The sequence below is a fragment of the Heloderma suspectum genome, chromosome 1 (genome assembly GCF_057233095.1).
Source record: "Heloderma suspectum isolate Gila_16-S chromosome 1, 16-S_ref, whole genome shotgun sequence".
NCBI classification, from domain to species: Eukaryota; Metazoa; Chordata; class Lepidosauria; order Squamata; family Helodermatidae; genus Heloderma; species Heloderma suspectum.
The window spans coordinates 241,229,158-241,255,991 of NC_139458.1; the positions used below are offsets into that span (position 1 = coordinate 241,229,158).

At 45.9% G+C, this 26,834-nt stretch overlaps 2 protein-coding genes across 3 annotated transcripts; one reads left to right on the top strand and one right to left on the bottom strand.

Annotated features, from left to right (window-relative positions):
- Positions 1-768: 768 nt before the first annotated feature.
- On the bottom strand, positions 769-15,361 carry LOC146358862 (uncharacterized). The gene is made up of 2 exons (XM_084822069.1): positions 14,466-15,361; positions 769-1,369 (listed from the first exon to the last, which is right to left on the bottom strand). Exon 1 carries the CDS (start codon positions 15,330-15,332, stop codon positions 14,865-14,867), a length of 468 nt encoding a protein of 155 aa, XP_084678195.1. The 5' UTR covers positions 15,333-15,361; the 3' UTR covers positions 769-1,369; positions 14,466-14,864.
- Positions 14,308-20,655, top strand: LOC146358863 (uncharacterized). 2 transcript variants are annotated; one of them, XM_084822034.1, is made up of 3 exons: positions 14,308-14,386; positions 16,022-16,118; positions 17,606-20,655. In XM_084822034.1, exon 3 carries the CDS (start codon positions 17,645-17,647, stop codon positions 18,731-18,733), a length of 1,089 nt encoding a protein of 362 aa, XP_084678160.1. In that variant the 5' UTR covers positions 14,308-14,386; positions 16,022-16,118; positions 17,606-17,644; the 3' UTR covers positions 18,734-20,655. The 2 variants fall into 2 exon arrangements, with proteins under 2 accessions (XP_084678160.1, XP_084678153.1); XM_084822027.1 differs by lacking the exon at positions 14,308-14,386 and adding an exon at positions 15,048-15,370.
- Positions 20,656-26,834: the final 6,179 nt, after the last annotated feature.

Genomic DNA, 26,834 nt, shown 5'->3' on the forward strand with positions numbered 1-26,834 from the left:
TGAGCGGAGAGTTTTCTTGGCCAGGCTAGAAGAGGCTCAAAGTGAGTGCAGAGCTGACTGGGGAGGACCAGGAAGAAGATGGTGACCCTCCCCCCCCATGTAAACAGCTGATAGCAACGAAGCCACACCCCCAGCACTGCAACACACACACCCGTGCTGCTTTGCAGAGAGAGAGAGAGAGAGAGAGAGAGAGAGAGAGACCGAGACCAAGAGGTGCTTGAATACCTCAGGAGACCCACTGATTCACCACTCGCTTTCCGCCCTGAGGTTGCAGAGAACTTGCTTGTGTAAAGAGCTGACCTTTATCTCGCTTAGAATGCAGGAACAGAAGCCCCAGTAAATTGCAAAATAAAAAGCTGTGTATGGTAAACCCCATTGTGGCCAAGCTGTCTCTGCCCAGGAACAGGCATAACTAGAGTATCTGTCAAAGCTGGTAAAGGTACTCTGAACCACCAAGGCCACTAGAGCCTCCAATGACAAAGACGGATCAAGGAGCATCCCTAATCTACAAACCTGCCCCTTAAGGTGAGTGCAACCCCATCAAAAACAGGGAAACTCCCCAGCTCCTGGACCCAAGAACCACTGTATTATAGCAGGATGTGCTGAAAGCAAGTTTATAATACATAATGTGTTTATTGGATGTAACTTAACATTTTATAAAAATAAATTCTTTAAATTTCTACTCAAGTTTTGCCAATTATCTAGTAATTTCTATTGAGGAGGAAAGTTTTCAGACCTTCCCAAGAACCACAGTAGGCTAGGGGTCTTCTGACACTATAAGCCTTTATTAAGCAGATTTTAAGCAGAGCACACTAGTATGGGTGGATCACACTCATCAGGAGGTCCACACAAGCAGATTCTGAGCAGAGCATGCTAGCATGGGTGGGTCGCACACACAGGAGAACCACACCTTGGTACAGATAAGCAGTAACTTGTAAACTTTGCAATTTCTTGCTGCGCCACAGCACTCAAGTGTTGTGTTGGCTTTCTGAATGGATAGGAAACTATAAACACCCAACATGTGCTCATTTCAGTTAGAAGGATGAACATTAGAGTCCTAAACTCTCTGTGTGAGTTAATGAAGAAAAATAAAGCCTAGCAGAGGAGGGGGCAAATGATGCCAACTCGAAAGAATGTCACAGAGACATTTGGCTGTGTTCTAACATGGTCTTTCATGTTCTCAATTCCTGTAGAAAAGTAGCTGCATGAATGTCCTGTCTTATCCATCTCTCCTTGGAGACCCAGTTGAAGGGGTTAGAATCTAAAGTAGGTATTAGAACAACTGGAGAAGATATAGCCCCAACTCGATGGTGTCCTCAAGTGCATTCCTTTAGTTTCTTCCGTATGAGTGAACTGTTTTCATTCATCCCTATGCAGAGAAGTAAAGTGAAATTGAAAAAGTCCATCACCCCCTCGATGGGGAGATTATTAATAATAACCGCTCTTCACAATGGTTTGCCACCATTAAAAAGAGACCACCAGTTGCCTAGGTACCTAACAACTATTACCTATCCACCCTTGAGGAAGGCCTTTACAGAGCTAAGATTCCAGCAGATGCCATCTGCTCATTTGGATGGCAGGTACTCTCATATCCTCATTAATCAGAGACTTTGTATATGTTGGAACAGTTGTGTGGAGGATTTAGTACACTATTTATTGTGCTGTCCACTGTATACTTGTCCTACAGAATGTTTCTTGCCTCACTCTGTGTCACAATGCAGTGGATGGCCAGTCCAGAATTTAACAATTTGTCTATTATCTGATGAACAGGAATACATGTCTCATCAAGTTGCGTTGTATGCAATTGCAGCAAAGAAAATTAGAGCTAGAACTCTGAAGGAGATGGCAGCAGTCTGTAAGGGAGATTTAATGATTTGATAAGGCTACCTTGTGAGGAATTTTAACAAGCTTTAAGTCTCATTTTATTTTTGAGAATTTTAAGTTTTATGTGCTTCCTTATTTCACATTTATGCTAGTACTTATATGAATGTCGATTCCATAGCTAGTTTTTGTGATCAACTTTAACATGATCTAGGTTTCTATTTCAGTGAACATTTTAAGGTGTATTTGTAATGTTTAAATATCATGTATAACCCCTCCTGATCACCCCTCAGTTGTATCCATTTTGAGGGAGTTACTTTGTTGTGCTCCACTGCAATGGCCCATGGCTAAAAGCAATAAACATATTGTTGTTGATTCTTCAACTGTCAACTCTTCCCCTACTCAGATCTCAGACCATTCCATTCTAGTCACCAGAGCAGGCTGACAATGGGACATACCAGTCCACATCTCTCCCTCTACATTACCCCCACTACAAAAATAAATGTTGCCCCAACATTTGACACGATATATATACAAACTTCCAGAATAATTTTTTAAAATATATATATGTAAGAAAATCCAAATAACACATGCAAATATAACCCTTAACAACTTTTAATAACATCACTGTATGTGGTATTTGAATAGATTTTAAGGGCGCTGCAACAATATTTTTGAGTTCAAAGGATATCATTTTTGGACTATACTTCATTTTGGTGGGTTGCCATAAGCGATCTTCTGTTTGCCCAACTATTAGCAGGGATCTCTGTGGACTATAACTACCAACGTTATCATCTGTTTCTGATGCAAGGAAAAATTCATGGGAACTAGGCACTCAACTGTCTGTATTAACAGTTTCCATTCCAGAAGGAACTCTTAATCAGGATTAAGCGATCCAGTGAATCCATTTTCAAAAGATCTGTTTGAATTGTCTGTGGACATCTAATTCCTCCTCATCAAAACTAGTGTGTGTTTTTCCAGGCAATTTCCAGTATGATCTACAGCACATTCCAGTTTCCTTTCCTTGTCTGACACAAGTGTATGAATTGGTAAATAATCACAAGGCAGTAAAGGTTTGCGATATAAAACGCTTGTGCTCCCTCACTGGTCCTCTGGAGCTATTTTATATACTGGTAAATTCCCCATGTGCTCAAGCACAACATGGTTGCATCTTCCCAATGAGGTCTTACTTTTCCAGGTTCTCCCCATTCTGACAAGTTCCAGACTAACAGATGGAAACCTGGAGAAAGTGTGCTATGGACAATGTGGCCATAATAATCTTGGTTCTGAACAGCTGCTCATTTTGCATTCCTATTTGCTATATCAAAGGCCTGTGTCATTTGTATTTTCCACTTTGTTGCATAACCACTGTGTCCCCCCCTCCCCGCCCCCAGTTCATGTTCTGTCAACAGTCCTATAACCTATAGTGGGATAAAAAGGGATAAAGTGTTTGTAGTGGTATAAAATGCCAGGTGCGAAAAGCACCATAGTGTTGGATATCCTTGGCTGTAAATGGTTAGTAGAAATGGTCTAGCCAAATTGACTACATGATCAACACTGAGGTGCCCCACATTTGAATGCAATTCGTTGTAAGCGCTTATTCAGTACATTTCAGGCAAGACCAGTGATTTTGCATAATAGGTTTCATGGTAAAGGATACCATTTTGGTCCAGAATCCCCATTAGCTCCAATCAATGATCAGAGACAACAGGGGGGATTTCCATCCCTAAGCCCATGATAGCCTCCAGGGGGAGGTCCAACAGCCTCTGCTGACCAGGTGGGGAACCTCCCTGATCTTCTCGACCAACGATGTTTTTGCTACTGAGGTAATGAGCAATGTGTTGTTCCAGCAATGCCAGTAGACTTTTCCCTACCATCTGGCTCATTCCCGCTCCTGAGTTGCCCAGGTACTCATGAAAACAATAGAAGGACTATGCTTAGCTGTCCCTCTATTTCCATATGGAGACTTTTCATTTGCATTTTTAGTTTCTACTGAAATCAACGTGAACAAGTCAAATCTAAGCTCAACTTGCAGGCTCCACTTGTCCCCCCCGAAAATAAAATGAGATGGTTGAATGCCTCTCAGTTTAGAAACAAAACAGGGCCAACCAAAATAAGGCAGTGACTTCTACATTTGTGAGCTTTCACAATGTTGACAGCAGTTGAAAGAGTATTCTTACCATCATCACTAAAGTTCCCAGTATACCATGAAAAACCAGTGACAACCAGGTACAAACCCAATGTAAATGGGTAGCACAACTTGGACAAAACATTGCAATTATTTCCCCCTCCTAAGAGAACTACTGTACATGGCTCCAGGCAGCCTGCTTTCAGGCCTCTTGGGGTGGGGGTGGGGGGTAAGTTTCAGGAATGGAGGAGAGGTAAAGCATCACTCTTGTGTGTGGCCCTGCCACACCCCAATAGGCCCTCCCCTGCTGTGCTATGTAGCGCTAGAGGGCTGCCGGCTCCAGACCTGAGTATTTCATAGCTATATAGCTGGGCGGGGGGTGCAATTTTGGAGATGGGAAAGGCAACCCCCCTAATATCCCCCCTCCACTCCTCCAGGATATTTATCATAAGCTATCAGGTCAATTCCCTCTTTTCCTTTGCATCACACACACACACACACATGCACACGCACACACACACATATGAACAGTCTACACTGCGAACTGCTCTCAGCCATAGATTGGATTGGTAGATTGACTCAGACATTCTGTTTGACTTCTGGTTTCTTTAGACCTGCCCCACATCTCTCTTTCAACTGCTGTCAACATTGTGAAAGCTCACAAATGTAGAAGTCACTGCCTTATTTTGGCTGGCCCTGTTTTGTTTCTAAACTGAGAGGCATTCAACCATCTCATTTTATTTTCAGGGGGGACAAGTGGAGCCTGCAAGTTGAGCTTAGATTTGACTTGTTCGCATTGATTTCAGTAGAAACTAAAAATGCAAAAAAATCCAGCTCTTCTTGGTTGGGGGGCAGCACAATAACGCAGCCCAATTTGGCTAGGTTTTAACATTCTTTTAACCTGTTTTTCACTAATGAAATGGTGCCCTCTGGTGGAGCTATAGCACGCACTGTTATGGCTTGAAAGATATGAAACCTGATAAAGGAAAGAGGCAATTGTGCTTCCTAGAATTTAACCTGTTCCTACATTGGATGGTATAGTAAGTCAGCTGACAGTTTGAAAAGTTGTATCTCCTTAAACTGAACATGAACAACTCAAACTTTTCAATGACCATACTATAGTTTAGTGCAGATTCTTGAGAAATCTATTTTTTTCAGTGGGACTCTGAGAGCTCCTTCACACTGGACTTTTACCCTGCGATTGAGATTGCTCCTTCACAGACGTTTGCGGGCTCTTTAAATGACACAGTGACCCTGCCGTGACCCTCCTGCACTAAATGCCCTTTGTTCCATTATTAAATAGATCAAATTACCCCCGTTGTGTTCCGCTTCAGTTTCCTCCATGAACAGAGTTAAAGCAGGAAGTAGAAGAGTGAGAGCAATGAAAGATAATGGAAGACTCAGATATGGGGAGAAGGGGAGGGGGGAAGGGGAACATGTGTAAAGGCAGTCAGTTGTGATCCTGCATTTAAAACGGAAGTAGAAAGCCCCATTTTAAATGCAGGATTTTAGGCTGCGGTAGAAATGCCCTTAGTTTGTTGATCAGGGGATAGGGCACATTGGGCTCCTTCACACTGGGCTTTTATCCTGTGATTGAGATTGCTCCTTCATGGAATTTTGCGGGCTCTTTACATGACGCAGTGAACCTGCCGTGACCCTCCTGCACTAAATGCCCTTTGTTCCATTTTTAAGTAGATTGCAGATAATGAGCTATCAGATTACCCCTTGTGTTCCGCTTCAGTTCCCTCCATCAAAAGAGTTAAAGGGCAAGAAGAGGGGCGAGATCAATGACAGATAATGGAAGACTCAGATAAGGGGCGGGGAGGAGGGAGAAAGGGGAAGGGGGAAAGGAAGTGCATGTAAAGGGAGTCAGTTGTGATCCTGCATTTAAAATGGAAGCAGAAAGCCCCGTTTTAAATGCAGGATTTTAGGCCGGTGTAGAGATGCCCATCTCATCTGCATGTACAGTGCTCAACTCATCTGCATGTACAGTGGACGTGCAACGGTTAGCCAGAACTGCATACCATCTCCTTCCTCCCCCTGTGAATGTCTAATGGATGTTCGTGAAAACAAGCTCCTACACTCAAAAAGGCACCCTGATTTGCCAGGGAAGAGGGGAGGTGGTGTGTGGTTGTGGCAGTGGGCGGGGTGAGCCTAATGACCCTGCAGCCCCATCCACATGTTCTTTCAATGTACCTCCCCATTCCAGATATGGTTCCAGATATGATAACACCTGTTTTTTTTCCTACAGCATGGCTTATTAAGATGTTTTAAAGTAATTAACATAATATTATATTTATTGAGGCATGCAAGTTAATAGTAGCCGATTCTTCTCCCACACCTTATAAGTCTTCATTACAAACTATGTCAAACATGAAGGGGCCAAGATGTTTCTGAAACTTCTGGATATCCTGCAGGCACATTAACACCTTGGATTTTTGCACTGTGTTCTCTTTCAGACAAGACGTTTAGATTCAAGAACTGTTTTTAACAGACCTGTCCTGTGGAGGAAGGGACATAAAGGAGGGGAGGGGAACCTCTGGCCAGGAGACATTCTCCATCTGCCCCACCAAAGTTTTGGCTCCCTCCATGGGCCCTGCCCCCTTCTCAAGCCCCACCCCCTAGAGTCTATTGGGGGCTTGGGAAGGGGGCAGGAATCTAAATATTGATCAGAGATAAAAGGGGGATTCTTAGTGTGCCACTCGCCCTTCCAACTGTGTTTTGCCCACACTGTGTTATGCCCACTGGGAAGGATGCAGTGCAGGCAATGCAGCCGCAGCTAAGGCCATGGCTGCAGCATTCCAGCTGCAGATTTGGCTGGAGCCATGTCATTCTCGCCATCAGGGAGGACATACTGTGGGCAAAGCAGCCTCAACGCAAAGTGCTGACTAGAAGACTAGCCATGGTTTTGATGGGGGACAGTGAAGTTAGGGGGTGTAGCCACACCTCATGATATCATCTGGCTCACTGAGGGCGGGCAGGAGGGGTTAGCATCCCCCCCCCAGAACTCAGTTCCCCTCCCTTGTTATTAAAAATGATAACCAGTAATATTGTCTTGACCCCTTCATGGATCACTGCCTTGTTGTGGCGAAGGGGCTTGCGTAACTCAGTGAAGCCATAAGCTATGCCGTGCAGGGCCACCCAAGATGGACAGGTTCTGACAAAGTGGAGAGTTCTGACAAAATGTGGTCCACTGGAGAAGGAAATGGCAACCCACTCCAGTATTCTTGCCAAGAAAACCCCATGGAACGTATCACAAGGCAAAAAGATATGACGCCCGAAGATGAGCCCCTCAGGTCGGAAGGTGAAGAACATTTCTTCTCCTAGCACCATTGTTTATAATACAAGAAATGGGTTATAGGGTAGCCATGATAAGCAGAGAACAGACGAGAACAGCAGAGAACAAGATATACAATTCTATGCTGACCTTAGCCTTTGTTGACAAGATAAGAAATTCCTGTGTCTCGTCAGCTTACAAATATCTATTTCAGAGAGCAAGAGCTCCACAAGAACATGAAGCATGAGACTGCATGAGGCTACTTAGTCTGACCTCCGATATGGCTGCTACATTCCCCTCTTAAATGCATAATTTCATTACAATTATAGCATTTCATTACGCAAATAGACATTCTGGTTTGCGAAGCATAACACAGGACTCTTATAGCAACCCTCTTACTTAATATCTTGTTGAGCTATTACAGCGTAGAGGGCGGCAGTTTTACTAGCCAAGACATAAAACAGATTGGTGAAACAGCGCATAAGACAAGGAATGCAAAGGCATAACAGTATCTCCATGAACAACACTGTTAGAATTAGGATGAACAATGCCTCAAGCCAGCTAAGATCTGGAAGCCAAGGGGTTAACCAATTTAGCCAATTGTTTTGTCTCTTTGTTATGTTAGCTACTATATTATGCATGCAGATTATTGATTTGAACATCTACAGCATTACCATTATTAGTCAAGTTAAATGATGGAGAAGATTAAAAAAAGCCTGTTTGCAGGCTGGGACAGATTTTCCTCTCTAGGGGCAGACCCCCCTTTTTCATACCTTATTAAGGAAACACAATGCAACACTACTAACCCTACAACATGCATGTTTGATCTTCTTTGGGATCTGACCGTACGCTGGGCAGCTATTCACCTGGCTAGCTGCAGCAGGGTCTAGTGCCCTTCTTCAATTCTCCAGTTGCAGGTCTGACCGTACGCAGGGTGGACAGTCTCCCGGTGTGCCCACAGTAAGGTCTAGCCTGAGTTTTCTTACTGCTTTTTCAGAATGATTTTTAAAGGATTTTTAGCTACAGTCCACTTTCCTTTTTGCTTTTTTTGACTCGTGTCCAATGTATCCAGGGTTTAACTCCAGCTACTTTCATAGCTGTGGGGGTGGAAAGTATAACAGTTTTCGGTCCTCTCCATCTGGGAGTCAAAGGGTCATTTTTTCCCTCTTTAACTCATACTTCATTTCTTGGTTGGAAAGGATGAACTTCTGTGATGGGAACTGGGGCTTATTTTCTAAGACAAAGCCACGCTGGGCTTGAAGAACTTCGCTCAGTGTTTGGACTTCTTGTTCAAGGCTAACGTTTGCTTGCTCTTGATGCCGCTCCAGTGTCAATCATGAAGTCAATGTCACGGCCCCTCACAGTCAATGTCACGGCCCCTCTCAAGCTGTCTTCTCTCTCGCCTGTTCTGGCTCCTTTGGTTTTCTCCTTTGTGTATTTGATTCATTTTATTTGGGCATTCATGCCACCAATGTCTATCTTGTCCACACTGGGCACACTGGTTCTTTCTTAAGAATCCTCTGCCTCTGCTGGGTCTTCTTCTGTTTTTTCGTCCACGTCTTCTTGGGCCTCTGGGACGAGGGGGGGTATACCAGCGATAGGCATCTAAAAGACGCTCTAAGTACGCTCTGGGGCCTCGGTGGCACCTTGCAGCACTTTAGACACTTTGGTCATATTAACTGACTTTTTTATATCTTCATGGCTTCTAACAGCAGGGTTTGATACTGGGTGAGGCGCTTTAGCCCCGCTTGTGTGTTGGGAGAGAGAAATCTCTCTCCCTCTCTTGCTTTTTCTCTCTTTTGCTGATCTGCCTGTATTGCAGATCATGTTTCAAACTTTCTATATAAAACTCTCTACTCCATGCACCAGCCTTGTCTCTTTACTTGTCTTTTTTAAGTTAAACTCACTTACTTAAACCTTTCTGCCCTACACTAGTCCCAATGACACACATTTGGGATAGGCTCTTCTTCTCTTTCTGGTTACATTTTCTCATCTTAAAGAACTATTACATTATTGTGGCTACTTTACCCCAGGTAATAAGCTCCAGGCACAATCAGCTGCTTCTAATTCACCCTGGGGGCAACTATGGCCACGCTTCTTTACAAATGTTCTTTCTCTTTGCCTCTTGCCTTCTCTTTCTTCTTTTTTTCCCCTTTCTCTATCTGTCTGCCACTTTCTCTATTTCTGTGTCTTTTTCTATTTGCCTCTGTCTTTCTCTACTTGTCTTTGTCTTTTCTCTTGTCATCCATTGGGAACCACACTCAGTATCATTTGGAGTTGCAACTAACACTAATCTGCAAATATCACATATATTTTATGATATCTAAGAAATCAAAAAATATACACAACAAACTTTTTCTGCAATTTAACACAATGAATGGAAAACACTTTTTGCATGGTAAGGCATGATGGAGCAGATCCAGTAATTAGGGGGGGAAAGCTCTCGGGGCTATCTATCACTAGACAAGCTAGCCAGGGATTTACAATATTACACACACACTCACACCCCTCTTTTCTTCTCTTCCCCTTCAACTTGGTACACGAAAGCAAAGTGCCGAAACTGAGGACGCTGGGGGGTGATGGGCATCGCCTTATACCTGCATTTTTCAGGCAGCCATTAATCTTCTTCGGGGAGGCGGTGGGGTGATTTGCAGGACTTCAAAGGCAAGCTTCTCAGTTTGTTTGTATTTGTAAATCCCAAGCTCAAAACACACAGGATGAGGTACAGGGCAGCTAAATTTTTGCTTTGGCACGGGCAACAAATAACTCAGGTCAGCTTTGTAACATCACCGACAGCATCAGCCAGCCAGCTACACAAATTTCACTGTTTTTTAAAACAGTTACTCTAATATCTTCTTTTCTTTTCAATCAGGTTGGGTCTCTCAGCTTACACAGTTTATTGCAGCTTCCAGGAGCATGGTAGTAGCGTGATTTTGGCTTGGCCAGGAACATGCTGTCTGGTTTCTCGGTCTCTTCAGCACACACACTCAGGCAGTCTAACACTGGACACTCAAATCAGTGAGATTGCTTCATTGCAGGGAATCCCATGGCAAAAGCTTAACGGTTACGCTCTTCAGAAATCATATAGCTGATGGTCTACAGGCTCTACAAAATTTTAGGACAGTTCAAAGCTAAACACGGCTACCTTGACAGAGATCTTCATCGTGGTCTTTCCGCTTCATTCTGCCTTGGGACAGTCTTATGGCACACTTTTCACTCAAAGAGGGGTCTATCCTGTGCCCTGGGGGCTGATTCTTCACTTTTATTCTCCATTTTGCACCTTTATCTTCTGGGTCTTCATTTTCAGTTTCTATTTCTTAGGGATTTCATTTCAATTAGGCGAGGTGATGATGTTGCACAACTCAGAACGTTGTGGGCAATTTTCCTGCCCCCCCCCTCGGCGCGCTAGGCTAACAGCTACTTCTTCGGCCTCACACTCCCATGCTTCGTTAAAAGCCAGGCTGTCCTGCAACATTTTTCTAAGTAACTGCCTCAGATCTTGTTCTTTTTTTTCCTCTCAGCTCGACCTTGAGCTTTTTGCTGTTTCCTCTCTCTATTCTGAATCCTTTAAAAAAAAATCTTTTTCCTTCTTTTTTTAACATACATCTGAAGGGGGTGCAAGTCTTGCTTCCCCCACCACCCATAGCCTCCCTCCTAAGATAAAGACAGACACAAGGAGGGAAAGGGGATCGGTCAGTGAGTAAGGGATCTCACTGGCCGACACACAAGGAATTTCACACCACGCACTTTGCTACTGGCCTGGGCACCCGGACGGTCAACGGTATGCGACAGAAACCGCACTAGCCACTCACACAATCATCAGTTTTCACCACTTCATTCATATGTCCCTGCCACCCACTTTCCCACTATAGCGAAGCAGCTTCCTCAGCGCCTTGCTGAGTACTAGTGCCTGCTCGGGGGGGTGATCAGGCCCCCCTTCTACCATCAAGGGGTAGGTTCTTTTGTATACATATACCAACACTGACCTTCTTCATAAGGTGGGGCCCTCTTTTTTTCTGCCCAGTTGCCTTACTCCCGAAGGCGGGGCCCACTTTTACTCCATACTTGCCTTTCTCCTGAAGGCTTCCAATGTGGGTTTCAACTCAATTGCACCTGCGATACAGGCAGGGCTCAAGTTCCTTCCTTTTCTTCCCAAGGTTCTCTTGCTGCTCGCTGCCGTTTGGGCGATCCCGGCGCAGGCTTTCTCCCGTTCACTCGACAAAAAGGTCGGTGGCGCCAAGAAAGGGAAGTGTGCGCCGAGCTCTCCCTCCCGGTGCGGCGATTAAGAGCAGGCAACTGCCACCTCTCTGTCTCAGAGCCTGCCACATCCGAGTCACGGCACCATTTATGTTGCAGAACTCAGAGTCAGAGAGTCCACGGAGTGAAGGAAAAAGAGTTTCTTTATTTAACGCGCGGGCTTAAGGCTGGAATCATTTCCAAAGAGCCAGAAGCCCCGATTTACATCAGCACATTGTTTTTATAGATATTGAGACACATAGGAAACGGCTCCTCCTCTCCTTCCCGTGTGGGGTTGCAGTCTTCAACATTTCTTCTCCTAGCACCATTGTTTATAATACAAGAAATGGGTTATAGGGTAGCCATGATAAGCAGAGAACAGAAGAGAACAGCAGAGAACAAGATATACAATTCTATGCTGACCTTAGCCTTTGTTGACAAGATAAGAAATTCCTGTGTCTCATCAGCTTACAAACATCTATTTCAGAGAGCAAGAGCTCCGCAAGAACATGAAGCATGAGACTGCATGAGGCTACTTAGTCTGACCCCCGATATGGCTGCTACAACAGAAGCAGATGAGATTAAGAAGAGGTGGTAACAATACACAGAAGAACTATACAGGAAAGATCTTAATGTCCCTGATAGCCATGATAGTGCGGTCACTGAACTTGAGCCGGACATCCTAGAGAGTGAAGTCAAGTGGGCCTTAGGAAGCATTACTAACAACAAAGCTAGCGGAGATGACAGTATTCCAGCTGAGCTATTTAAAATCCTAAAAGATGATGCTGTTAAAGTGCTGCACTCAATATGCCAACAAATTTGGAAAACTCAACAGTGGCCACAAGACTGGAAAAGGTCTGTTTACATTCCAATTCCAAAGAAGAGCAATGCCAAAGAGTGTTCAAACTACTATACAATTGCGCTCATTTCACATGCCAGCAAGGTTATGCTCAAAATCCTACAAGCTAGGCTTCAGCAGTATATGAACCGAGAACTACCGGAACTACAAGCTGGGTTTCGAAGAGGCAGAGGAACTAGAGATCAAATCGCCAACATTTGCTGGATGATGGAGAAAGCAAGAGAATTCCAGAAAAACATCTATTTCCACTTCATTGACTATGCTAAAGCCTTTGTGTGGATCACAACAAACTGTGGTAAATTCTGAAAGAGATGGGAGTACCAGACCACCTTACCTGTCTCCTGAGAAACCCGTACGAGGGACAAGAAGCAACAGTAAGAACCAGACATGGAACAACCAATTGGTTCAAAATTGGGAAAGGCGTACGACAAGGCTGTATATTGTCGCCCTGCTTATTTAATTTATATGAGAAATCATGAGAAATGCCGGGTTGGATGAATCACAGGTCGGAATTAAGATTGCCGGGAGAATTATCAACAACTTCAGATACGCAGACGATACCACCCTAATGGCAGAAAGCGAAGAGGATCTAAAGAGCCTCTTGTTGAGGGTGAAAGTGAAGAGTGCAAAAGCTGGTTTGAAACTCAACATTAAAAAAACTAAGATCATGGTATCTGGCCCCAATCACTTCCTGGCATATAGAAGGGGAAGGAATGGAAGCAGTGACAGATTTTATTTTCTTGGGCTCCAAGATCACCGCAGACGGTAGGGATGTCAGAGAATTCAGCGACGGTTCTCGGTGAGGCTGAATGCCAGTGCATTCGGCCCCCTGAAATCCATCGCGGAACAAAGCCCCCGCCCCCCCAACCCACAAAAGGCACACGGGACAAAGTCCCCGCCGCCCCCAACCCACAAAAGGCGCGTGAAACGGAGCACTTACCTATGTATTGTCTGGCAGCTGCCTCCTCAGCTGTCTAGATGCAAATGCAGGGAGGCTGAAGCATGGAGGGGGTGATCCCCTCCATGCTTCTCCTGCTCTGCATTGGATAAGCAGTCACCTCCGAGTTCAGAGGCGGCCGCTGATCCCCATAGGATTGCACCCTAAGTATATTTAATGTTAGGAAAACTAGGGGAAATAGTACGGAAAACATCATGTCACAATGGCGTCAGTATATTTGAGTACAGTTCTACTTATTCCCTTCCCAATAAGCAGAACATTTTGCACTGCAAGCCTATACATGTCTACTCAGAAGTAAATTTCATTAAGTACAATATTTACTCTCACCGCAAGCAACGGGAGTTATTTTGAATAGAATTGCAGACACTGTCTAGAGTGTTTTATTTTTTGAGATTTTTTTTTTTGAGAGCTGAGATCAGAGTCCTCCGAGGTTGGTTCTCAGATGAACCTCTCCCTCCTGCTCATAACTGGCAGTTCTCTCTGCACTGAGAGCGAAAAAGGGGTGGTGCGGACAGCAGGGAAGGAAGGAGACTGACATCTGTCTCCGAGGGTGCAATCCTATGCATATTTCGACATGCTGGCTTGGGAATGCTTGGAGCTGTAGGATTTTTTTCCTATCTAAATATGCATAGGATTGCACTCTGGGTTTATCAGTCTTCCTCGGATAGCGCCCTTAGTTATTTTACAGTGTGTTCAACTTCCGGTGTGTTTAGTATTTTATTATAAGTAACACTTTCTTATAATTATTTATTATTCTATTACAATGTATTTGAAGGGCAGGCTATACTTCTAAATAAATAAGCAAATAAGGATTTGTCATGGCTACCATAGTCCTTGGAACGGCTGCGATCGTCCTCGGAAAATTAGCATTTGGATATGCAAACTTCATACAAAGAGCGTGGCGAGGAGGGCCCAGAAAATCCTGTTGGATTTTCACATTGAAGCACATTGTGTTTCTTGGGAACTGCTCGAGACTGCAGATCCGTGCTCCTCCTCCCACATGAGGATGCCAACATTTCTGATTCCTTAGACAAAAGGAGGCCCTACAAGCCCCGGAAGCCACGCCACGCCCCAGCTAAGCACGCACACGATCGCGCCCGCAGACAGGTGAGACCCCCCGGCCCTCAAGGCGGCACGGGGCCGCCTCGCCCCACCGAGACGCTCGCCCACCGCCGCTTACGCGCACCCTGAGCGGCAGAGGCCCGGCCTCCGTGTTGCCTCGGGGAGACAGGCGGGGGCCGAGGTTGCCGGGCTCGCTCGCCTCGCAGCCGCGTCCATTCCTCTCCCGGGGCGGGAGGAAGCTGCCCGCAGAGACCGGGGGAGACGCCGCGGCTACTACCAGGCGTGTGTCTGGGCACCCGCGTAAGCTCCCCCAGTCAGAAGGCGGCGGCAAGAGAGGAGCTCGTGTTCCTCCTGGCGAAGGCCTTCCTTCGTGCGGCTTAATTTCCAAACCCTTCGGACGCCTCGCCTTTACCGCCACAGCCGCAGGCGGAGAGGCTCGACCGGGAGCTTCCTTTCCCGCTGGCTGTCGGGCGCGGCGGCGCCCAGCACAGCCACAGCTCCGTCACCAGCCTGGGTCTCTCTCTCAGCAGCTCTCCCTTCCGCCCCGAGGACGCTTGAAAACGCTGCTCCGTGGAGCCCGGGGCCGGCGTGCCTCAGCCGCGGCGCGCTCTCCCCGCATGCCGCTGCAGGCCGCCGCGACTCGGCGGCGGCTGCGCAGCCGCCCTCGGCCCGGCCAGCCCGCGGCGCGGCTCCGGGGCGGGGCGTTGCTGCGCCTGAGCGGGACAGCGTGGCGGGGCGCTCCGCTCGTCGGGCGCGCCGGGGGTTGCCGGCGGGGGCCTCGGCGGAGCCTGACCGCTGCAGGGAAAGGCCCGTGCCCGCGCGCTGCCCGTTCTCCTCCGGAAGGGCGGTGCGCGCAAGCAGGACTCGGCTTCGTCGCGGGGCTGAGGCTGAAGTGGACGTTCCCCGCCCGCCTCCTTTGAATCCGGCCCGAAGAGCCTCGCAGCGCGGTCGATGGAAAGCCGCTGTCTCGGCGCGCACCTCCCGTTTCCATCGCGCTTCAGCTCCGTTGGGTGGTGAACAGCCGTCTGTGTCTGTAATTTTATTATGTGTTTAACTTGCTGCCGTTTTTTATATGCGGTTGTTTGACCTTTATTGTGAGGCTGCGCACATGTGGACTGTTATTTGCTGTGGAACTGGGGTGCTTCCCGATGGATGGCTCCGAGCGCTACCAGTCAAAAGATATTGTGCAGCTTTTCCTCCTTGCCAGATTTTTTTTTTGTACTTCTCGATGAGGCATTTATTGTGCAATCGCACTGCCTCATTCATGTAATTTTGCAGAGTTCCAGACAGTGTCATCTTCAGTTTGAACCCCTCCTCTGTTTTCCTATTGCTGCTTCTGTCTTTTTTTCTTACCAGAAAAAGCCCATGAAGAAAGAAAATTTGGAATAGCTGCATATTGCCTTTTGATTTGTAGCGCTAGGAACTCTCTGTCTGGAAGAACCCTTCATGGAATGAAAAATGATGGAAGAAGTCAGTAGGAAAACTTGGGTGGGTCGCAAATGGAAACAGTCATTTGGACCCTTTGTAAAAATTCTGTTAATGAGGCAGGGTGATTGCACACAAAAAGCCCTGGTCTAGGAGAACCCGTGGGTTATTTCCAGATGGAGGGATCTGAGCACTACACATCAAAAGGCATTGTGCAGTTAACTTGTCTTTTTCTCTTTAACGGATTTTTTGCAGTAAGAAAAAAGATGGACGAAGAGGTGGAGGAAACACAGGAGGATTATGAGTGGAAGATGTAATCTGGACACCCCCGACTGACAATATGTAAATTGAGGTAGGGTGATGGTGTAATAAAAGCCTTGTCTGGGGGCAGCTGTGGAGCTTCCTGTGTGATTTAGGGCGCAATCCTATCTGGATAGTTGCCAGCCCCTGAAATCAGAGGCTGCTGACTATCCTATGCAGGGCAGCTGGAGCATGGAGGGGAAAAGAGGCGCCCCTGCATTTTTGCATAGACAGGTGATTTTGGCCATCTAGGCACAGCTTTAGCGAGGGACAGGGCCTGGAGACCTGATAGGAAGCTGCGTGAAGTAGCTTTCACATCTCCTCCCCTCCCCTCCCTTGGGACTGATCCCTTTCCCCCATCTCTGCACTCCATTTCTGAGCGCGAGGACATAGCCGACGTGGAGAGAACCACGCCAGCTATGAGGGGGCAGGGAGTGCGGTTCCCAGAAACCGAACAATCCTATGGCCCTCTAGACAGTGTCTAGTGGCCATAGGATTGCTTGCTTAGGCACTGGGAAATTTCTAGTTTGGCATAAAGAAGGTTGTGACTATGAAAGGTACATGGGAAGGATTGACTGACTAAAGCAGCTGTTTCCAAACTTCCTTCTGGTGTGTCTGGCTTAAATATAATTTATGGAAGGTAGGTGGTAATTGAGTTCTATGAAGGTCCAAAAAGCAGAATTGTAGGAATGGGATGAGATGATAAAGATTCTGTGTTGTTGTATACAGATCTCTCATTCTGTCAGGTAGATGCAGTTCATTTGGCAGTGTGTTAAGTATTCATTTATACATATGGTTCTAGACACCAGGCTGCTAGTTGCCCATTAGGGAGCAGCCATGGGGCATTCTTTATGATGATGATTATGCTCATCATCATCTGCTGTAATAGTGAGCATAGATGGTTCATTTCCTGTCAGTTTGGAAGCAAAAAGGGGCCAACCAAAAATAAAGTAGCGCTTTATACATACTCAGGGTGCTCCCTAGTATATATGCCTGTAATGAAAATAAACTGGAAAAACCCCCAAAATGGCCTGTCAGGGACCTGTGAGCTTCCAGGATTTAGTGCAATATTGAGGGGGTAAGAAGGGGTGGGGGAGGGGTAAGAAGCCCCTAACAGCTTTTAGTATGTATCTTGGGGATGGGGGATTAGGTTTGGGGAATAACTACCGTGAGATTTTTTAAAAAACCTTCCCTCTTTGCAGTAGTGAGATGTTTCAGAACAGGAAACGGGGGGGGGGGGGGGACTTCAATGCCAGAGTCCCTTCCCTCAGATACAGCAATAAAATGCATAGGTTTGGTGCTAGCAGCAGCAGAAGGCCTTGTGATAGAAAGAACAAAAGGTGCCCTTTCCCCACACACACTCCCACCCAACTATCCTTGCCTCAGAAAGCCTGAATACTACTACATGGCACTTCTTCTAGGCTGTCTGAAGAACACTCTTCTTAAGGTGTGGGGATATACTTCAACGTTTTGTCACATTTATTCCCTCTGAATAAATAAAGGTCCTGCCAGACAAATCTGATCTCATTTTTTGATCAGGTCACCTCCCTTGTGGACCGTGGGAATGCTGTAGACATCATGTACCTCGACTTCAGCAAAGCTTTCGACAAAGTGCCCCATGATAACCTGATGAGCAGACTGGCTTGGGGTGGGCTGGATGAGGCAGCGATCCGGTGGGTCCACAGTTGGCTGCAGAACCGGACTCGGGGGGTGCTTCTCAGTGGGACCTTCTCGGACTGGGGAGGGGTGGTAAGTGGGGTGCCGCGGGGCTCGGTCCTGGGCCCGGTGCTCTTCAACATTTTTGTTGATGACTTGGAGGGGGAGGTTCAGGGAATGCTGGTCGAGTTTGCAGATGGCACAAAATTGGGAGGGATGGCTGGTGCTTTGGAGGACAGAGACAGGGTTCAGAGTGATCTGGATGGACTGGAGTGCTGGGCAGAAAACAGCAGAGTGACATTTGATAGGGACAGGTGCCAAGTTCTGAACCTGGGAGGAGGGGGCCGGGTGCACAGTTGCAAGATGGGGGATGCGTGGCTCAACCACACTACAGGCGAGAGGGATCTTGGAATTGTTGTCGATCGCAGGCTGAATGTGAGCCAACGGTGTGATGTGGCTGCGGAGGGGGCAGATGCTATTTTGGGCTGCATTCGTGTAGGCGTCGCTTCCAAGTCCCGGGAAGTGCTGGTTCCCCTCTGCTCGGCGCTGGTTGGGCCTCATCTGGAGTGCTGTGTCCGGTTCTGGGCGCCGTGCTTTGGGAAGGATGCGGACGGGCTGGGGGGGGTTCAGAGGGGGGCAGCGGGGATGATCAGGGGACTGGAAACAGAGCCCTGTGGGGAGGGACTGGGGGAGCTGGGCGTGTTTGGCCTTGAGAAGAGAAGACTGAGGGGAGATATGATAGCACTCTTCAGGTGCTTGGGGGGTTGTCGCAGAGGGGAGGGCCAGGATCTCTTCTTGGTCATTCCAGAGTGCAGGACGCGGAGTGGTGGGCTCGGGTTGCAGGGGGCCGGATTCCGGCTGGACATCGGGAGGGGCTTCCTGACTGTGGGAGCGATACGACGGTGGAGCCGAATGCCTGGGGAGGTGGTGGGCTCTCCCACGCTGGAGGCCTTCGGGACGGGGCTGGACGGCCGTTTGTCGGGGATGCTCTGGCTTGGGTTCCTGCGCTGAGCGGGGGGTTGGACTCGGTGGCCTTGTAGGCCCCTTCCAACCCTAATATTCTATGATTCTATGATAATGAATTTGGGTGGCTGAATGTCTTATCAGTTTAGAACAAAATGGGGCCACCTAAAAGTAACGGAGTGGTTTCTATGTACTTGGGGGTTGCCATAGGAATGAAATATAGAAGATGGTAACTTAAAATGTTTAAAACAAAAAAGCTCCAGAATAACCTGACAAGGAACTGTGAACTTCTTCTGTTGATGGCATTTGAGGGGTGGGGATGGTTGGAAAATTCTAGACTAGCTTGTTTCATTGTTCTGGACAGGGAATTTCTGGGTTCACATTGAATGCCAAGACAGGAACTCCTATCTTTACTGCCTTTTGTGGGGAGAGGAGGAGACAGGCTGCTGCCTGATCGCAGCTATGCTAAAATTTCTAATTTCTGCCCTGGGAACCAAAAAAAGTCTAAAAGAATCAGAACTTTGGCAGACTGTGAGTCTATCAGTTTAGTTTATGTTTGAGATATGGAAAGTTAGGGTGTTAGTTGGAGGGGGATAGGAAAATGGTGCAGAGGGAGCAAGAGAATTGGCTGCTTAAGCCCTCCACAATGTGGTGAGTATCCTGAAAGGGGAGGGGGATTAAGGTTAGAGGGGGATGCGTGTTGTGAGGTTAAAAAAAACACCAAACCCTCTCTTCACTATGCTATGATTTCAGGAGGAAGGAAAGGAAAAAGGACACATTTTCCCTTGCCTACACTCCAGAGCCAATCCTCACCCTTATATCCAGCAAAATGCTGAGGGTTGGCAGCCAGCCCTCAAACTGTGTTCTTTAGCACTAGCACAGTAGGCAGAGGTCTTGGGCCTGGAGGATTAAAAATGCGTTTTTCTGTTCCCTTTCTTGGCCTAATTTCCCCTCATCCCATGCCTGAACAGCAGTACAAAGCTCCTGTTCCAGCTCCTGGACTGTGAATGTATAATGTGTTCCCATAGAAACAGAACATTAGAAACAGCTAAATTCTCTGACAGTGACTCTAGCAAAGAAGGGGTGGGAATTTGGCCCCTGAGAGTCCAGTTTCCTCTCCATCCTGGCTGTATCCTATGGCATAAAAGATGAACCAGACGTGAATTAAGGGAGGAGCCCTTCATGCTGTCTTAATCAACTTTGTTTTGAAATAGATTTTTGACCTTAGATTAGAGATCTGTTGTGAATTGACACTTCAGAGTGGGGAGAGTAATGGGTTCTGCAAGTAGGTCTTCCATAACTATTAAAAGGGATATTGGGTCATGTGGAGTTGAATTATGGTAATAACTTGATTTGGAAGACTTGAAGAATGGGTTTTGCTCATGTCTGTCCAATTACTTTATTTACATATGGGGGGAAACTACTAATGTCCCTTCAGGCATTTTGGGGGGTGTTTTTCCCTCTACGAGGGAGGAAGGTCAGATTGGCCTGTGACCCTGGTCAATATTTATTGATTGCTTTCTCCTGCAGGGTGGCTCACTTGCTTGAGTAATTTTTAGTACTGCGGATTTTGAATTAAGTGCCTGGAACTATTGATCTTACTGCAATGTACCTGTTGTGACACACAAAAGTCTGCGTTGCAAAGTTGCTCTATGGAAGGCTGAGGGGAGAATAGTCTTTCATTGCCACAAGCTGAGATACTTGTAGTTTAACTCTATAACTAGTGATCTCTGACTTGAAAATATCCCTTTACAACCATTTGGTCTGTATACTATCAATAGCTCAAGCAAGTTAATAACTTGTAAAGTCACTGTTAACTTCATAAATCTGATTTGCTACATGGAAAGGCAACTGTTTTGTATTGTAACTGTATTGTAAAACAAGTGCTGTAAAACTATCTTAAGTCTCTCATAAATGTGTTAACCACAATTTTATATTGGTTGGATATATCAGTAATTATACATTTCTTGGCCACCAACTTGGTTTTTGTACTATTTATAGTGTGTAAAGTAAGCAATATATCAGGATCCTACTACTAAATCCTATTTTTTTTAATCCGAAGACAAATTTGATAACATATACGATACTTTAGCCAATGCTCATCCCCATGTGAGTGTCTATAAGAAGGAGGATATTCCAAGTAGACTGTGTTACAAACACAGCAGTAAAATTCAACCCATCTTAGCAATTGCTGATGAAGGATGAGAAATCTTCCAAAACAAGTCAGATGAGTCTGTATGTAAGTATTCTTTCGTTACATTTTGACCTATAGAACTATTTTGTTCAAAATAACACTGAACTTGCAACAAGCGCCAGTATAATACAGTGGCTAGTAAATTGGGTTTGGATGTGGGACACCAGTTGAAATCCCCTCTTCCCAATTAGTCTTGGTGTCTGGCAGGGTCAGTCCAGTACATTTTGCTGCCTGAGGCAGAAGAGCAAACGACATGCCCATCCCTGTGTACCCCCACCCAGTCAAGGTGCATAGTACCCCCAGGACAGACAAGTTATTCTGGCACCTGAGGCAGAATCTCATAAGTGCCTCTCCTCAGTCCTAAAAATCCAACAATGTATTAAATAAACATCTGATATCTTTTCATGACACCCAAGATCAGCTGCCTGAGGCAGATGACTCACTCTGCCTCAGTCTAATCCACCTCATAGGGTAGCTAAGGATAAACTAGTGAAGAACTGTAAACCACGTTTTACACTGAAGAGTACCCTAGAAATCATAATAAAAATAAACTCAGATGCAAAGTTTTTCAAAATTTGTAAGTCCTATTGAAATAATTGCATATAACATAAAGCAATTCTCTTACATACGCTTATGTACCAAATATATGGAACACTGTTAACAGCTAGCAAACTGAGGTTAGTTTTTTGCAGTCGTTCAAAAACAGTGAAACAAGCCAGTTTTCACATCACACTGCTAGTGTGAATAGCAATTCTGGAATTATTCATCCTTCTGCTGTTCAGCTAATAATGTAACAGAACTCTGTTGCAGTCAGTCGGTGTTCAGGAATGATGTCATGAAATGTGGGACTCTTTGACAGTGGGTGAAATCTGAATGTTAGCAACTTGTTTAGTGAATAAGTAGAAGTGCAAGATATGTTTGCATCTAGTAGTTATGGTAATAATGTCCAAATTAACCTGAAGAGAGCAATCCTGTGTCACCTAGATAGTGTCTGGGGGAGACAGGCTTTTTTGGTTTCCCAGATCTGAGCTCATAGACAGTGCTGGGAGCTTGTAGCTGGGAAACTGTGCTCTCCTCCCTCTCCCCCATGTCGCCAGGGCAGACAGGCCCCTCCATGCCTGTCCGTGCTCGTAACACAGAGCATGGACAGGTGAAAAGCGGGTGTTCTTGGGGGTGGGGAGGGGAGGAGACGGCGCAAGCTGTTTTAGACAGCTTCACATGCGGTCTTCAGCGCCGTTCCTGCCCCCTCCCCAAAGTTGCGCTAAGGCAAACTGCAGGAATCCTTTCCTCTGTGCTTCAGCCGCCCTGCATTGGGTATGCTGTCGCCTCAGACTTCAGAGGAAGTTGGAGACGACCGTCTATCTCAATAGGATTGTACCCTTAGATGGTTTTATCTTGTTGTAGAGAGGTTTGCAGTTCTCAGTAATCTAACAGTTCTTAGAAATGTGTTATCCCTAGTAGGGATCTAGGTGAATTATTGCTTTTGTAGATAAATCTAACAGTTAATGTTGTTGGGATGGCACTGTGTGGAAATGTTATAAACTTTTCAAATGTATCTCTTGCCTCCTTTTGCCATAGGATTGTATCAGTTGTCTTGATCAGTACAATCTTACTATTCCATGGGCATCTCTACATGAGGCTTTTATTGTGCATTCGTGATTGGTCACTAACGGACATAACTGCACCTCCTCCTCCAAGTCATTAATAAAAATGTTGAAGAGCACTGGGCCCAGGACTGAGCCCTGCGGTACCCCACTTGTTACCTCTCCCCAGTTTGAAAAGATCCCATTGATAAGCACTCCTTGAGTCCGATTCTGTAGCCAACTGTGGATCCACCTGATAGTTGTTTCGTCTAGCCCACTTTGAGCTAGTTTGCTCATCAGGATATCATGGGGAACTTTGTCGAAAGCTTTGCTGAGGTATATTATGTCCACAGCATTCCCACAGTCCACAGGGGAGGTTACCTGATCAAAAAATGAGATCAGATTCGTCTGGCAGGATTTGTTCTTGACAAACCCATGTTGGCTTCGAGTAATCGCTGCATTGTTTTCAAGGTACTTACAGACTGATTGCTTTATAATCTGCTCCCAAATTTTCCCAGGGATTGATGTCAGACTCACTGGTCTGTAGTTCCCAGGTGCCTCCTTCTTGCCCTTTTTGAAGATAGGGACAACATTAGCCCTCCTCCAGTCATCTGGCACTTCACCCGTCTGCCATGATTTCTCAAAGATAATAGACAGTGGTTCTGAGAGTTCTTCCACCAGTCCCTTTATTACTCTAGGATACAGTTCATCTGGCCTTGGAGATTGAACTCATTCAAAGTAATTAGGTGTTCCTTGACCATATGCCTATTTATCTCAAGCTGCAATCCTGCCCCTTATATTTGGCGTTTACCCAAAGACTGCAGCTTTTTGGAGGGATACATGTAATACAATTTCATGGATAGCACGTGTGGTCTATACCTTTAGATTACCTGATAATTCTGTTAGGCTATTTAGAGAGGTTTGCTTCAGATCTAGAGTGAGTTAACTTGGAACTTATTAACTGGCACTTTTGGTAGGTCAAAAGTGGAGAAGCACCTCCACCCCTTATTTACAGAATGGTACTTGAAAACTTGGAAAATTGCAGAACTGACTAAACTAACGAAATGTATAAGACTGGGGGACAGCAAACAAAAAATTAGAAAATTTTCTGTTAGTCTTCTTTCATTTCTTTTATGAAATTAAGGTACACTTTTGATATTGGTAAGTATAAGAGTTTTTCCTTGTTGCAATATTTTATATGGCAATTAGATAGGTTTATTTATAATATTTACAGTGTGTTATATTGATTTTTTTCCTACTGGCTGTATATAATTCATATCATTTTCAGTATTAATTAGATGCATGATGTGTAACTTCTATGAAGAAAGCATAAAAAATTAAGTACACCATGGGCATAATCCTATCGGGAGGCTGATCAGCATCCTATGCAAAGTGGGAGTAGCATGGAGGCTACCTTTGCCTCCATGTTCCTCCTGCTCTGCATTTTTGCTAGCCTGGCTTTTTCGCCTCTCTAGCTAGGGCTCTGCGGGTCAGAGGGAAGGAAGCTGGGGAAGCCGGAGGATTCTTTATAAGTCACCCTCCCCAGTCTCCTTCCCTCCCTGCCCACAGAACTGCCTTCTTTCCTGCCTCACCGAGGTTCTCTCCAGACCAGCTGCAATGGGAGGAGAGTTCTAAGTCTGACTTCTGGGTCTGAGGTCAAGGCACTGTCTCAGAACTCGGATCCAGGAATCCAAACTATCTTATGGCCCCCGCAGATGCTGTCTAGGGGCCATAGGATTGTGCTCTCCCAGGAGAAAAAAGCATAATGGGTGTAAGAGCTGAATGAACCCTGTGCCAATCCTATCCATGCCACGGCCCAAGAAAAGGTACTGGATGCCCAAACTCAAGGGCAGTTATAGACTTCAAAACAAAAAGTACAAAGGTCTCAGTGGCAAAGTCCAGACAGTCAGTGAGGAAAAGATGCCACAATGGCTTCTTTTCCACACCCCAAGAGTGCCACTTGCGTGCTCACTATTTCCCTAATTATCCTCACTGTGGCATAGGTTGCTGAGACGTCCAAACCTGGCAAGGTGCGCAGTGGGGTTGGCTTCCAAACTACCCTGCAACCCATGGTTTGTTGTAGGGGTTACAGGGTGGTTTGGAAGCTAACCCCACTGCACACCTTGCCGGGTTCGGATAATACCGCTACCCAGTCCAACCCCAGTCACTGGCTCTGAGGCTGGAATCAGGATGGGATACAACAAAGAGATCAATAGTTTGTGCAATGCAAGAAAACCTTAGGGTGGTTCCTTCCCCACCTGAATGGGTTTAGGCTAGTTAACTTGAATATTGTGGAGCCATACTATAGAAGACAGTTGGATGGAGGCATACAAAATAAAAGGTATCACAAGGGGTGTACAAGTAGTACTCTAGGCATCTGATCTATCTTGGGAACATATTTTCCCGCCACAGCCAATTTTCAGGCTCCCTCATGGATTGTGTGGCTGGCTGGTAACTTGAAAGGTAAGTATTTGTATGTATCTGCAGTTCCATGGGAGTAACTCCCTTTAATTTAATCAGAAGACACAGATAGACAATTCGTTTCTAGCCCCTTTGCAGCTATCCCAGGCTCTCCTCATTACTGGCAGCCTTCAAGCCACTGGGCTCTTGCATCCTTTTCCAGAACAAAATGGATTCTTTAGCCATGGTGTCAGGTTGATGCCAATAAAAGTACAAAGCACAAACTACATGTGCAAAGAAAGCCAGCATATCTGAAGTCCCTGTAACACTACACAAGCTAATATGCAGATTTTCTGTCGTGTTATGCTTTTGTTTATCCATGTACACACAGTTCTAGGAAGGCTCCATATAAACAAAGATTAAAAGGATATCTAAAAGCGATGCTGTGACTTTGTTTTAAGTGTTAAGCTTGAAGTAATGGCTGAGCTATTTCACCATGTTGTACCCACATGGCTTGTATGTGGCTATGGTTTAAATGCTTTATAAACACTAGAAGAAAAACAAAGACAAGTATGCTGCCAAGAAAAACTCCTGTGAAACAGGCATATGATTCTTGCTGATAGTCTCTATGCTGTGGTTCTTTTGGGACTGCACTAACAAGTAGATCCTTCAGATTGACAAGCGACCCATTGTTGGGCAGCGGGCTAATACCCAACAAATGAAACAACAGGGGATATAAATCTATGGAATTCATAGCTTGTTTGGTGATGTTCTTTTTAAAGGCAGGCCCATGAGCTAAGAGGATAGGATGCATTTCTGGTAGCATGTTGTAATCCATGGTTACCCACTAGAAAGAACAAACAGTTCACATTTATTCCCATCTTTGACTTAAGTAAGTAAGTAAATATGTTTCAAGGCAATATCTGACTCTCTAGACCTCTTTCCCAGAAAGCAACTGGTGCAGGATATAGTCATATGGCTTCAGCTATTATAGCAGTTTTTAATAGGCATACTCCTGTGGATAAGTGAAGAAACTTTAGGCCCTAGATTGCTACTCAAGATCAGATATCAAGAGGAGTTCTATGACTAAGGGTGCAATCCTATGCATGTTTAGAAAGGAAGAAGCATGGCTGGCTGGGGAATGCTGGGAGCTGTAGGGTTTTTTTCTGTCTAAACATGCATAAGATTGCACCCTAAATGTTGTTTAATTACTACTGTATACAGAGATGGGGCTTCTCTACACCAGGGTTTTATCCTGCACCGTTACCAGGGCTTCTGCTTCTGGATTCTTTGTGGGATTAAGATCAGCTCCTTTACACGTGCTTACATGTGCCTTTTTTTCAGAGATTTCCTTTCTCTGCAAGTTCTATATGTTTCATTATACAACCATTACATGGGACTGTGGTATAGCGGAATTGCTCAATTACACGCAGCCATTGTCACGCTTCATAGAGAAAATAGTGGATTATCCCCATTAAGAAAAAAAGCCGTGATATTGGTCACAAAGCATGGGAGAGGCCCTGGAGGTTGACAGTGTCATGTAAAGCAGTGGTCCCCAACCTTTTTGGCGCCAGGGACCAGTCTCGTGGAAGACAATTTTTCCACGGACCGGGGTGGGGTGGGGGTTCCGCTGGCAGACTTCTGGCTGCTGGGACGCCATTTGTGTCCCTATTCTTTGCAATAATCGGCTATGTAAAGATTTACATAGCCTATTACTTGAAGAACAGGGGTGCAAATGGTGTCCACTATGCGGACACCATTTGCGCCCCAGCGGCCGGAAGTCCGCCAGCGGCCAGAGCCGGCCGGCAGCTCCGCGGACTTGCCGTGGAATGGAGCTGGCAGGGCCGGTGAGGATTCGGGAGGGGGGGGGATGGATCGCCTCCCCCCCCCGCGGACCCCAGGCAAGGGGGTTTCACACACCCCTGCGGCCTGGTTGCTAACAGGCCATGGACCAGTACCGGACTGCGGCCTG

What these genes read in the sequence shown, in the direction of transcription:
- LOC146358862 (XM_084822069.1), bottom strand. Translation starts at nt 15,332, where the DNA reads ATGGAAACGGGAGGTGCGCGCCGAGACAGCGGCTTTCCATCGACCGCG.
- LOC146358863 (XM_084822034.1), top strand. Translation starts at nt 17,645, where the DNA reads ATGTACCTCGACTTCAGCAAAGCTTTCGACAAAGTGCCCCATGATAAC.